This window comes from Panthera uncia (genome assembly GCF_023721935.1).
Source record: "Panthera uncia isolate 11264 chromosome A3 unlocalized genomic scaffold, Puncia_PCG_1.0 HiC_scaffold_11, whole genome shotgun sequence".
In the NCBI taxonomy this organism is placed as follows: Eukaryota; Metazoa; Chordata; class Mammalia; order Carnivora; family Felidae; genus Panthera; species Panthera uncia.
Window position 1 is genome coordinate 45354183 of NW_026057578.1, and position 14075 is coordinate 45368257.

Genomic DNA, 14075 nt, shown 5'->3' on the forward strand with positions numbered 1-14075 from the left:
TTCTGCTCATAGGTCTTATGCTGTGTCTCTGGACCACTTAAGGCAAGCCACTTAAACCTTGTGCCTTCATGTTCATGTCTGAGAAGACCTTGTCTTGTTAAGCATGGGGGACTCTCTTTGGGCAAACATGGACACCTCATTAAGGGGATCACTTGGCTGCAGAGGTTCTGTGAGACAGGCAGGTTACAGGTCAGAAACTCTGCCAGTGCCTTTCCCAGCGATGCCCATGCACTCTCTATCCATGACCCCAGTGACCACCAGTTGAGAATCAGACTGGTAGCTGACATCCAAGGGCACCCAGGAGATGAGGTGAGGGTTGCCCTGCAAGCTGGATGTACCATGGGCATGGTCTGGTTCCCCTGCTCCAGAGAAAAGGTGGATTGTCATCTTCCCCATCAACCTTTTCAGGCTGATTAAAGAGTGGCCTTGATGGCTTTCAGTGGAGTTTCATTCTTCCCCACAAGATGGAAGAGAGAGGATTTGGCAGAGGGGTATCTGTCATCCTGGGATGTCAGTGATTTCTGTTCTGAGACCTGGTTCCCAGCACCCATCATTTTGGTGATTTCTCACTGCCCATGTGTTACAACAAGGTAAATTATCAGCATTTAGTGTCATAGGAGAGACCCATATGCGCAGACATGTGACTTGGTCATTTAAAATTGAGGTCTTTGAATGATTTTGTTTTTTCGTTTTTGTGGCTTCTGCATGTCACAGGAAGCCCCTCCACCCACCCACACGCACACACACTTCCTTTCAGTATTCTGCCAACATGTTGTTCCTTGCCTCAGAAGCTCCTTTGCCTTCTGTGGCTTGGACAGCATCTTCCCCCGTCGACGTTTGTTTCACCAAAGTTATTGTGAGGCTGCTTCTTCATTCAGTGCATTTCTCTGCTGCGTGGCGGCCAGCACTCACTCTCCACGTTTGTGCTTATCACAGGTTTGAACATTGGCAGCGGTATACTCAAGACAAAGACAACTAACAAAATCGCCTCGGAGGCTAGTTTTTCATCGAGCGAAGGAAGTCCTTTGTCAAGGTAAAGTCGTGAAAGCCTTTCTGAACAGCGGTCACAAGATGAGAACTGTCACTCCGTAATGAATGCAACTCTGGCTGCATATTATTTTGTTGTGTGACTTGAGGGAAGGTTATGGTTTGGTTTTTTGTTTATCTAAAATAACAGTTGAAACTCCAGTCTACCTTTGAAAATATTTGTGCCAGAGAGCCAACTATTGTTTTGCAGCTGTTGTTTCGTTGGTTTAAGACTCAATTGACACCTCAGTGAACCACAAATTAGCGTCTACAGCTGCTCGCAGTAGGGCTGCTTAGAGACCACACAATGGAGGGTGTCGGAAAAGGGCAGAGAGAAAACATCGGGCCTTAAAAGAAATAAAGTGGCCCGTTTCTGCTTTCTGAGACGGCTGATATATATACTGGCAATTGCTGGGTATTTTTTTCTGTATTCCTCTTTTTCACCAGGCATTTGGGCAAGATTATTCTTCCCTTTTCTGATACTTCCTTGCTTATTGTCCATAAAGAACAAGATGTATCCAACATTTGCTGAACCCCAGCACCTCTTATAAGTTTTTCAAGCAATGTAAGTGAGTTGGTGAGTTGTGTGCTGGATTTGTCATCGACATAAAATACTAGCCATGCGATGGCATTGGGTCGGAAAAAATATATAGATGGGAATCAAAGCAATTGTCTGAGGAAATACCTGCCTTTTAGGCTTTGGCTGCATATTGTTTAAAACTGCACAAATTTCCTTTTCTAATAACATTTCTCATTAAAAAGGTGTCTTTTAGATGCTTACATTACATTAGAATTAACTTGCCCTGACAAAATTTTAAAACAGAAACTTTACATTTCTAACATCATATCCAGTATCCCATAATATAAAGTGATTTGATCCGGAAATGTAGTATTTTTTAAATCAAAAAAAAATCCTATTTTCACTTATATTTTGAAAAACATTATACTATTTTTAGGACTGGAATATCTTAAAATGAGATGGATTTTCTAAAATTAGGTTGTTGCTTTTCGAAACCCGACAAGTTCAGTTTTAGAAAACTACTCATGTAGTTACCAAAAATTAGCATGTTTAATACCTGGGTTTTCATCCTTGGTTTTGAAAGAAGTGGGAGGAAATGAATTATGGGACGGGAAGAATGTTCAAGTGTTATATATTTTTGATTATCCTGTAAATTCAAGTTCTAGGTCTTTTAAAGGGTATTTTAAAAGACAGTAAGTTCTACAGGTAGGTGTCAGCACTCACTGTTACCATCTGGCTCACTAACACATCCTGTAGTTGTTAAAAGATCGTTGGAAATGGTCATCTCCATTATATTTTAGAGGCATTAAAAAACCCATTTCTTCTTGAACTTGTCTTTATATGTATATACTCTTCAGGCAATGTTAAAATACATTCAGAAAGCAGCTAGACCCAAAGAATGTTTTCTCGGCCTGGTAATTTCATGTCTTGTGTCTATATTTCACTAAACTAAATTCATACTTTCTTCCCCATCCATTTTGAGGCAGGGACCTTGTGTTACTATTGCTCCTGCATGAAATTAATTTTCTAAATAAATCATGAGTAATCTCATAACCCTCTTTAAGAAAAAAAAAAAAAAAGGTCTTCAAGGAACATTTGGTTCTAGACACTTGATAATAATCCAGTGATGAAAAAGGTCTGGGCATTGAGTGTGTGGGTTTGGCGTGCTGTTTGTTACGGTTTAGTTCTTTTGCTGGGTTTGGTGTTGTTAATACACCACCCTGGGCTTTGGAGAGCTCTGGTTTTGCTGTTTGTGCCTGGATTCACTGAAATTTCTTAGAGGCTTACATTTAAGGATCCCACTTACTGCAGTCACTCCTCGTGCTTTATTGCTTTTACAAGTGGTCTCGAAACCCAGTACTTGAGAATAAACATAACAGTGCAGTGCTGCTGTAGCACTTTTAAAAATTCTTCTTTGCTCTATTTTGTCAGTGAGCTGATGAGCAACCTCAAAAAAAAAAAAAAAAAAAAACCCCCCGGGGACAAAAAAAAAAAAAAAAAAAATGGCTTCTTCTGATGTCCTAGAGACAATAATTATGATGTGCTAGTTAAGCCCAAACTACAGCTGAGGGATTTTACTTTAAAGCAGCGGCTTGGGTGCAAAAATGCATTTATAGCTCTTTGTCTGCACCTCATTATGTGTGGGCCTGATTCATTAAGTAATTGGTTTGCAGTTGTTTACATGAGTATTAAGGCCTTCTTTTCAGCCGCCTTTGAGAGATACATTGTGCAAATGTTGCCTGTGATGAATGCAGAATGAGGGCCAGAGGGTCCGTCCTATTGGCTAAACAGTGCACTCTGTTGAAAAGCCAGAGAAAGGGATTGGGTGCTGCTTTGCATAGCAATGACTTTCTTAATAAGCGTTACAGATTAATACACACCAGCTATAAAAGATGCAAAGAGATACTCTTAGCACATTTATCCATGCTCATTTCATTGTGATGGTGGGATCCGGGTGCTTTCATATTCCGTTTTTCCGAGCAGCAGCTTCAGTGCATGAGCCGTAATAGAATCCGATGTTTATTGTATTATAAATCACGGGCAAGTAGGCAGATCGGCAACAGTTTATTATTAAAGATTCTTTCAGTGTAAATCTTTTTCTACCATTGTATTTGCTTCAGCAAAATCATTTTGTGGTTGAGTGGGGATGAAAGGCATAATGTACGAAGGAGTGAGTCCTAATAGGAAGCCGTTCTCCAAGTAAAGACCACTTGTTCCCTTTTGTTCAGGGGTGCATGCCAGAGCTTCCTCTCCTCTGCAAACATTGTCTCGCTTTACCTTCCCCAGGAAGCGGTTTTCACGCTCCCGGATCCATTTATTCAATGGAGAGTATATTTTAACAGCCTGCCATGTAACTTCAGTTTACCGTCTGGATCGAGATAACATTTTACCGAAGAAAAGGATGTGTGCTTGCAACATAATTGCCTGGGGGAAAGGTAGCAGAAGTCACCCAGCCATGGCACCCTGGCAGGGCCGCTGTGGGTGGCATTTTGTGTCCACCCTGCAACCACCAGAGTGGCCAGCGGAGGGCGCCTGGCCGCAGCTGATGCCGTGTCTCTCTCCTTGCCTGGTCACTGGGCCATTTTCCCTTGGGAGAATACAAAGATTGCACGGAATCAATACCAGTGAAATAAAAATCAGGTATTCCTGGAAGTCCTTTAGGTTTTATTAAAGCACCCGTTCTCCGTCTCTGGCTTAGCAAATCTGCAATCGCCTTAAATCCTACTGAATAAGCAGCTGCCTAAATATCCTAGTGTTCTCCTCATAGACCCACCTACTTTATTTTTTTCTACACAGAGCCTGAAAGAACAGTAACTTGCTAGATTAGCCGAAGGGAAGGAGTTAGCAAATTGACCCCAGGCAGTTTAAAAAAAAAAAAAAAAGAAAAAAGGCTTCTGCTGCAGGGTCCCTGGCTAACCATCAGGGGGCGCTCGGACTTTGTCAAATTAAAACTGTCTCAGCCTTTGGTCAGCCCTTAAAATTAGAATTTACAGAGATTTGTTGGCATACTCATGGGGTTCTTTTCCTTCCTGAATAATTTTATGCCTTCTATTTTTCAGAAATATATGTCTCTTGAGCAAAATTGTAGCTGAAGATTCTATTTGAGACATTTTAATACCGATTTTAGCTAGCAGTCAAAATCATTAAAAATTACAGAATTTGGAGTCTAGAGACCACATCTTCTCATTAGTTAATATTTTCAGTCTTATATAGTAAGACCCTAGAACAGGAAGGACACTTCCCACTAGTAGCTCCCATCCCATAGACCCCTGCTCTTGGCAGGACCCTCAGAGTCTCATTGCCAGACTCCACTGACATGACCTCAAGGTCACAATAACTTGGGTAGTTTGTTGACAGGCTGTGGATACTTATTTCCTTCAACACAGTATTGACCATGAGGTTGAGAATCATTGTGTTACTAATATTAGGACATCCCCCAGGTCTGCTGTTTTCCAGATTCCTCCTCCCACAGGGCCAAGAATGAGTGTCTGAAATCCTAGCCTGACTGTTGCACCTCTGCTGCTGTGAGTCTCTCAAGGGCTTCTGTTACCCATACCCCCCTCAAGCACTGCATGGCCTACAGTCTGCAGCGCCTTCCAGCCTGCTCCCCCATGTCCCTGTGCCCACTTGACAGCCTCATGTCATGCCCTCATACAACCAGCTATGTCATGAGCCCCAGCTTCTATTCCTGCTCTTTTGCTGGAATGCTTCTGCCCCACACTTTCACCTGGCTGATGCCTACTAGATTGTCAGGGCTTAACTATTAACCTTCTAAAAGTCTCCTAAGCAAAGGATCTGGTCATACAAGACACCCCTCCTGTGGCCCCATGGCTATTTCTACCATCATCTGTAGCATAGGGATTGTAGCCATTTGCAGGTACCTTCCCCTCACTGTGAGCTCCTCACTGTGGGCTTGGAGGGCTTTTCTGATTACCAGTGCTCAATAACTGTTGGACTTGCTGAGTAAGTGAACCTCTGTGTATAGCTCCACATTCACTCAAGCATTTGTCTTAGATGCCCTCACCTCTGGGTGGCATCACGTACCCAAGCTGCAGGAAATCATGCATTCCACAAAGGTCTCTGCATGAGTGTATAGGAGAGGGAGGGCACACACACATTTCCCAAAGGAGACTCCTGCAGTCAACCTCGATTGCACCCTCTCCAATCATGCACCCTGCATTTGGCTTCCAGGAAACACACTGGGCATGCACCCTCATACAGTGCATTACTGGGGTCCTCACCTAACTGCTGTCCTGTCTATTGGTAAAAGGATATCTGGCTCTTGGCCCTGAACTTGACATGGGCTCTTGGTATGTGCTAGGGGCCTGCACGTTACCCCCTAATTCTGCTGCTGTCAGTTCTCAGCTTACCCCACAGTTGCCCTTTTTGGCTTGTGTCACAGTTATTTTGGTATCTGTCTCCCCACTGGAGCATGAGAGGCCCAAAGACAGAGATCAAATGGGTGTTGTTTGTTGCTGCGGGCCCAGCATAGAGCTGATGTGTAGTGTGACCTATGAGACAGTGAATGAGTAAGGGAATGGATGAATGAACAAACCATTGCTCTGCCGACCTGCTTGTGCAAGGCCTGGCAGAGGCCATTTCCCTGTGTCCTCCCCGTCCCAAGTGCTCCTGCCCACCAGGCTCCTTAAGGAGGAGACTTCATGCATCTCAGGCCTGTTTCCTTTCTCTCTGTCCCCACATTTTCCCTTTCCTTGGCCACTGTGCCAGAGTACTTGTCACCTTCACTTAGAACCCATGACTGCCATCACCAAACCAAGCACATGCCTTTGTGCACCCGAATGCTGTGACAGTGAGCAGCACCAGTCCCCCACACCTGCCGTAGCCAGGCTGTCAAGCAGGATTCTCTCTATACTTACCAGAACACTGCAACGAAGGCCTACTTCCCCCATTTTGCAGACAGAAAACGGGTGCTCAGAGAGGTAGGGAGCTTGCCCAGGGCCACACAGGGAGCAGAGTAGAGCATCAAGGGAGTAGAGGCTGTCTGGCCCCAGAGCTGACACTGTCTCCCATCAGCAGTCCTGCACTGGGACAGGGACCGGCTGCCCCAACCCAGGTTCTCTCCACCCTGCTGTTTGACCACATCTCACGAGGTGAGACAGGTGTTTGCATTTGGGAAGCATCCATGTGCTGGGGGGCTCTGTCCTCGTCTGCCCCCACCCCCATCTGACAGTTCTGTGTGTCTTGAAGCACAGCCTTCACAGCCTCTCTGGGCCCCACCACCCATACAGTGAAAGCGCTGGATAATCTATAAGTGCTCTGCTATAATTTAATAATGGGTTTCTTAGAAGCTCATAGGTTTTCCACTTCTCATTTTGTCTCTACTTGCCAGTTCCACAAAGCAAAACTTCATGCTTACAGTAGGCCTTGCCATCTAATTTTGTATTTATGTTGACTGTGTTAACTAAGTATTCCTAGCTACATTAGCCTTTTGCTCATATAACATGAATAGTTGACACACATAATTTCAGTGATACCTTGTTTCACCACGATTGTGGATTGTGCACGTGGGTGCCAGGTGCTGCTCTTCGAATAAAAACTGTTAAGGCCCTGACCAACCTTGACTTCTTAAGTTTAGCAAGGATGAGAACAAAAGTGACTTTGATTAGAGTTGTCCTAATCTGGTTTATCAATAGCAGGGGAATTCATAAACAATTACTGAAAAGCATCAAAAAATGAGATGGCTTGATGGGTAGACAGAGGGAAGATATGTGATAAAGCCAATATGGCAAAAGGTAAATTAAGCATCCCCTTCATGGGTATGTGGTATTTATTGTACAGCTATGGGGAAAAAAATACCTAACCTGCTGGGAAATTCTGCAGAGGTCATTGTCCCATTATGATGAGGCCAGCAGAACATGGTCACATTTTAATTTAATCCATTGTCTGTGGTGTTTTACCTGAAAATGGTTTGTTTTGAAGTAGGACCTCCAATCTAATTGTAACCTTCTGGGGAAAAAAAATCAAGTCTGCCATCTTGGATTCTAAGAGTTACCCATGAAAGACCATGCAGGGGACAGGCAGACCCTTTGGTGTGCTGTAAGTATGGCAGTGTCACCTCTTCAACCGGCTCGGTGCACTGTGGCCCCAGGGCCAAGTCTTGGCCTCTGCCTGCTTTTGTACACCTTCGAGCTAAGAGCGGGTTTTACATTTTTGGGGGATGAGGGGAAGCAAAGAAGAGGGAGAAGGAGAATCTTAAGCAGGCTCCACACTCAGCATGGAACCCAACACAGGGCTCGATCTCACAACCATGAGATCATGACCTGGACTGAAATCAAGAGTCAGACGCTTAACCAACGAGCCACCCAGGTTTTTACATTTTTAAATGGTTGGAGGAAATCCAAAGAAGAATGATGTTGCATGACACCTGACCTGGAAGTTCTATGAAATTCAAATTTTAGTGCCTATAAGTGAGGTTGAATTACAATACAGCCCCACCTATCGTGTTCATGGCTTGTTTCCATGCTACAGCCACAAAGGTGAGTTGTCCTACAACCATATAGCCCACAACAGCTGAACCATTTACCCTCTGGCTCTTTACAGCAAACCTTTGCCAACCTCTGTTTTACAAGATGAAAATGTTACTTTCGTGCTCTTAGGGAAGACGAAGCAGTCAGACTCCAAGTATGTGTGACCCAATCCCATGGCCTATAAGACTAACTCTTCCATTTCTTATACTTTGCCAGAGTGAATGTGTTCCTCATCTTATTTATTATAGTAGCTCAAGTTGACTATATCCAGTATTCCAGGGAAAGTTCTCCCACTATGCCCGTTGGCCTTGTCTTAGCTTTACACATTAGGTGTGACTTAGAAAGAACCGTTGACCCTAAGAATTGCATGTGACTCTAGGTCAGCTTTGAATTGGGGTGTCACATTGGTGGGCAGAGCTGGCTTCCCAAAGGGAAACATAATTGCCCCTAGTGCATGGGGATGGAGTAGGAGACACCTGGAAGCAGTGTCCACCTTTCTCAGTGGGTGACGTACATGCATTTAGTTCTGCAGATTTCTTGCACGATTCCGGTAAGAAACTTAACCTGATTCTGAAGTCACAGAAGTAGAAACATGAAAGTCAAATAATGTGCCAGCAACTAGGTCGAGTGTCTTTAAGCAGGGCCCTGCTCTTGGTGAGCTTCATCTTTTCATTCTGCACATAATCACCAAGCGCAAAGCCCTGGGTTACCCAGGGGAGCTGAAGCAGGTGCCATCGCTTCCCTCACAGAGCTCATAGTCTATAGCAGAAGTGATCACACATGCATTAGTTACACAAATGAGTGTAAAACAGCAACTTGGGTGAGGAATCAGTGGTGGGTGGGGGAGCAGTAGGGGAAGTGAGGCTGCAGTAGAAGGACCCAACCAAGTCTGGGGATCAGCCTTTGAAGTGCTGTTCACGATTTAGGGAGTTCATCAAAAAACAATGGGAAGGCTTTAAGGAGCTTTAGCAAGGAAGTGGAGTGAGAAGTTCATTCTTGCTGCTGAGTGGAAGATGGACTGTAGGGGACAGGGTGTGTGTGGCATCACCAGTTAGGGGCTGTTACGAAGGTCCAGGCAAGAGGTGCTGGTGTAGTTGGCCAGGTTGTGGCAGTGTGGAGGGAAGAGCAAGGATTGAATTGTAATACAGCCCCGTCTATTGATTTACACATCGGAGCTGACTGGGTGCAGGAGGGCCTAGGAGTGGAAAGGGTTGGGGAGGGAGCAGAGGATCCGAGTGCCCTTGACTGAAACAGGAGGGACCTGGCCTGGCAGGAGAAGAGAATCACAGTGGGGAGATTGTGAATTTAGTCATGGATGAGCATGTTGCCCACAAGGTGCTTGGGAGGCGGCCAAGTAGAACTAGCACATGAGCACAGGCCATGTTTCTGGAGCTCAGAGAAGTGGCTGGGGCCACGGGGATCTGGCCGGTGCTTATCTGCCATTGTGTCCTTGCTCTTAACAAGAGCTCCCTGCTACCACATCCCACTGCATCCCCCCACCCCTTTACTGGCCTGTGCGATCCTCTCTGGCTTTCAAAGCAGAGTCCAGGAGATGCCCTGCTTCCTCAGGGGTCCTGCAGCCACCCATCACCCACCCTTTGCTCCCTGTTCTCCCAGCCCTCAGTGCTCTACCCCTCTCCCCGCTGTTGCTCTTATTACCTGGACTACAGCCGGAGACTCTCTGGCCCCCACCAGCACTGTTCTAACCCACCTCTGCCTCCAGCATCTAGACTAGTCCTCATGAAATGAGAGGTAGGTAAATAATAGACATACAACCCACAGTTGCATTTAGTGTGTGTGTGTGTGTGTGTGTGTGTGTGTGTGTGTGTGTGTGTATACACTAGTACTTTATGAAAGATGGATTCATATGGTCAGTGGCCACCTTACCTGCAGCCTCCATGACTGATGGTTAGTGCTGGGCCCTTTCATAGGACCATCCACTCTTCATGGAGAAACAGCTGTGGGCCACTAGTTGGTCATGACAGATAATGAAACAGGCACCAAGTTTAAAGGAAGCATTGACAGATATTGAGCCTAGAAAATGATACCTAAATGGAGCTTATTTTACAGGAAAAAAAAAAAACAAGTATGGCAGCTATGGAAAACAGCAGATTTTTAAGCCATAGGTTAGCCAGACTTGACACAAAGGAGGGAGAAGATAAGTTCACAGGGTTTCCTATGTTAAGAGGACCAGGGTCCTGGCCATGAGCAGTGACCATACACATTGGGGTCTGTCTTTTCTTGACATTCTTCTCCTCTAAGAGACTGGAATCTGTTTTAATGCAATAATATATAAATGTAAATCCCAACAAATACCTTGGCAAGAACAGGTTGCTAGGTATTAGATGCCATAGACACTAGCATCTTTGTGTATGTGATACCCAGAAACCTACACCTCGGTGTCCAGGATACTTACGTTTTTCTCTGTCTTGAGTTAGTGTTTTTAATTAAGCAGACTGAGAGTTTATCTTGGACTCCCTTGTCAAGCCGTTAAGGATTGGTATCACTGGCTTGATGGAGATGAGGATCTTATCTTCCCCGCCAGCTTCTCCTTGTATTCTATCTTGGATTCTCTACTTCGGGTATTTCACTTTTAGCTTGTCTAAAAGTGCCAAAGCTTTGTCTGGACATGTTTTGGGAAGGCTATTGAAGGGAAGTGGATCCTCTACCTCACCATGTGCTCATTGTCCTGCGCTGCAAGGGATGCCCGCAGGGCACACTATGACCCGGTGTCTGCAGGGCCAGCAGAGAATGCACTCAGGGATACTGGTGATGCTGTCGCAATAGGGACCCACCCACCAAAGCATCAGCAAGTACCTCTGGCCACCGAGGTCCTGACATCTTCTTCTTTTTTTTAAGTGTTCTATTTATTTATTTTGAGAGAGAGAGCAGGGAAGGAGCAGAGAGAGAATCCCAAGCAGGCTCCATGCTGTCAGCACAACCCCGGTGCGGGGCTCTATCCCACGAACCAAGAGATCATGACCTGAGCCGAGATCACAAGTCAGAAGCTCAACTGACTGAGCCCCCCAGGCACCGCCTGACATTTTCTTCTTGCTCTTAAGACTCAGGGAGAAGTGTAAAATTTCTGGCCTTTCAGTGCAGTACTTCTTTGCTATTGTGCTCATTGTAAAAATATCAGTCTGATTGTCATTTTTTTTGCAAGACTCAGGCTATTTCTTTATTTTTCAGGCATGAAAATGAAAAGAAACTAACTACCAATTTAGAGTCTAAAGGTAAGAGAAATCACTGGAGGCTAGATTTTCATCTTGTGTTTTAACCCAGAGTTGTTTTGTGACATGTTTCTTGTTTCCTGCACCCTCCTGTAAGGACTGTGAAGCGTGTGTGCGATCACTGGGCGCCCTGTGGCTCTCCCCAGGGTGATTATGGTCTCTGAGGGGATTGGAGGGCTATCGAGGAACCATTCTTCAATGACAGGGCTATGAGCTGACAATATATGGCGTGCCATGGGCCACGGTGGCATAGCATTCTAACTTGCAAGTATGAATTTGCAGGGTATCCCAGCAATGTCAATGTTGATGTCAATCAACATCCAATTGATTGACAACACTGGTATATTCTACCTGTGAAATGGTTTTTGACTCTGTCCCCATCCTCATGGCTAATGCCCTGAGAGTACCCACTGCTCATGACATGACAGGGCTCTTACAGTAGACACTAACTGGTTTCCTCCCATGTGGCCCCTCTCCCACTCCCCATTGTCCTCCACCTGGCCACCAGCATCTAAAATCTCATGTAACCTTCTTACCTTCCTGGTTAAAAATTGCTAATGCCTCCTGCTACGTGCAGGATAGAGTCCACAACTTTCTCCCTTTGTGGTCTGGCCACATCCCTACTTTCCAGCTCAGTCCCTACCAAGATCTTGTCCTCTGTGGATCTAGTCACAGTCAGCTTTTTCCAAATATAGATGTACCTCAGAGATACTGCAGGTTCCATTCCAGACCACCGTAATAAAGCCAAATAAATTTTTTGGTTTCTCAGTGCCTGTAAAAGTTGTGTTTACACTGTACTGTAGTCTCTTAAGTGTACAACGGCATTCATTATGTCTAAAAAAGTGTTAATTAACATTAAATTAACTTAAAATACTTTAAAAATAATTAAAAAACACCTTATTGCTAAAAGATGCTAGCCATCATCTGAGCTTTCAGTGAGTCATAATTACTGATCACAGATCACTGTAGGAAATATAATAATGGAAATAATAATAATTGGAATAATGAGAGAAGTACCAAAATGTGACACAGAGACACAAGGTGAACAAATGCTGTTGAAAAAATGGCACCAATAGATTTGCCTTGTGTAGGGTTGCCATAGACCTTCAGTTATAAAAAAAAACACAGTCTCTGCAAAGCACAGGAAAATGGGGTATGCCTGTATACCACGCTTGTACTTCTGTGCCTTTGCCCATGCTGTTTCCCCCCCTTTTCTTTAGCACCATGAGCTCCTATTTGCCTTTCAGCCCCACCTTCCATGCTAACACTGTGGTATATCCTATGCAGGATATACCTATGCAGAGCTTGGGCTTGTTCTATTCCTGTCTGCTTAGACCCCCGTCCCAGTAGGTTGTGGTCGAGAGCGTGGGTATAAGTCCGACAACCTGGGTGGGACTCCTGGCTTCAACACCCGCTAATTCTGTGATTGGGGCCAGTTACTTAACCTCTCTCAGCCCATTTGCTCAGTAAATGGAGACATTAACACTTACCTTCCCAGGTTGGTACAAGGATGAAATGGGGTTGTGTGTAAGAAGTCATCACAGAATGGCAGGTAGTGCCGTGGAGATAGCGGTGGTCATGGGGATTGTCCGTATAGCAGACCGTGTCCCACCACATCCTGTCCGACCACGCTGGAGATCACAGTGCAGTTCGTGGGCACGCTGTGGCCTTCCACCACAGGCAGCTGTGCATCTGCCTAAGGGCTTTCTCTGGCTGCAGGCGCATGCCCAGCCCCAATGGGGCAGCCCAGAGTACCCGGGAGTTGATGCCCTGGTGGAGAATGAGAATAACCTTCAACCAATGAGAAATGGAAGTTGGTCAATAAATAACCCCACTGCCTTACTCTTTGTTGGGACAATTCGAGGAGAGTTCTGAGTTTCTCAGAGAGTGCCCTGCAGGCCTGAGCCGCCTTGTCCACTGCCAGCCCCCCTCATTAACACACCCTCTGCTGGGTTCCTCTCTTCCTGTGTCACTATTCCAGCCCCTCCCATCATTCCCAGGATCACCGCCCAAGTAAACCATGTGCACCCAAGGCCTCCTGTTCTTCCACCATGTCTTCCTTGTGAAGTATAGAAGGGGGGATCAAAGTGCAAGAGCAGCTAAGCTGAGGTGGTCTCAGGCCTGGTGAAATACCTGGCTAACCCTGCTTCTGTGTTAATCCTGATTTAAAATCCCCATCCTGCAGTAAAGAGCTGAGCACAACAAAAGGGGAAGGAAATATTCTGCAGTGTTTCCATAGAACACACTGAGATGTGCAAATTTGTGCAGTATGGACATGCGTCCAGATGCACCTGGTCAGGTTCAGCCCTCAGTGTCCCTAGTAGGCCTTTTGCAGGCCAGTGCTTCCAGTCCCCTGGAACCAGTCTACTGATGAAGCCAAGCTTATCAGAGTGGAGAGATGTTAAATAGCTGTCTTTTTTTCTCTTCCAGCCTTTTGGGATGAATCTGACGACAGTAACTCAGAAATTGAAGCTGCTTTACGCCCTAGAAACCATAACACATCTGCCGATGACTTTGGTGATTTTTATGACTAATAAGCAGTAACAACCATTGGACATAAAGTCATTAAATAACCTAAAACCCTGTGTTTGTATGTGATGTCCTAAACAAGCATGTCTTTTAAAGCTTCCTAATTGTTTAATAGGAGCACTTGGGACCATATTGCTACTGGAGTGAAATTCCATGGCATAAACATAAACTAGCATATTCATTTGAAGTGTTATCAAAAAACAAAGTGATATGCAATGCCCATCAAAATGTAAGTTGCTTTCTTTGTAGAAATTGACAAGCTGGTCCTAAAATTCATATGGA

The 14075-nt window shown here is 45.1% G+C and overlaps 1 protein-coding gene across 1 annotated transcript in view; it reads left to right on the forward strand.

The window, feature by feature from the left end:
* The window catches only part of KIZ (kizuna centrosomal protein), a 143640-nt gene extending 129796 nt beyond the window's left edge, over positions 1–13844 (forward strand). The window contains exons 11-13 of the mRNA XM_049650105.1: positions 937–1033; positions 11224–11267; positions 13695–13844. Coding sequence (XP_049506062.1) covers positions 937–1033; positions 11224–11267; positions 13695–13798 — 245 coding nt within the window. The 3' untranslated portion in view covers positions 13799–13844. The remainder of the gene's footprint in view (positions 1–936; positions 1034–11223; positions 11268–13694) is intronic.
* The last annotated feature ends 231 nt before the right edge of the window (positions 13845–14075 follow it).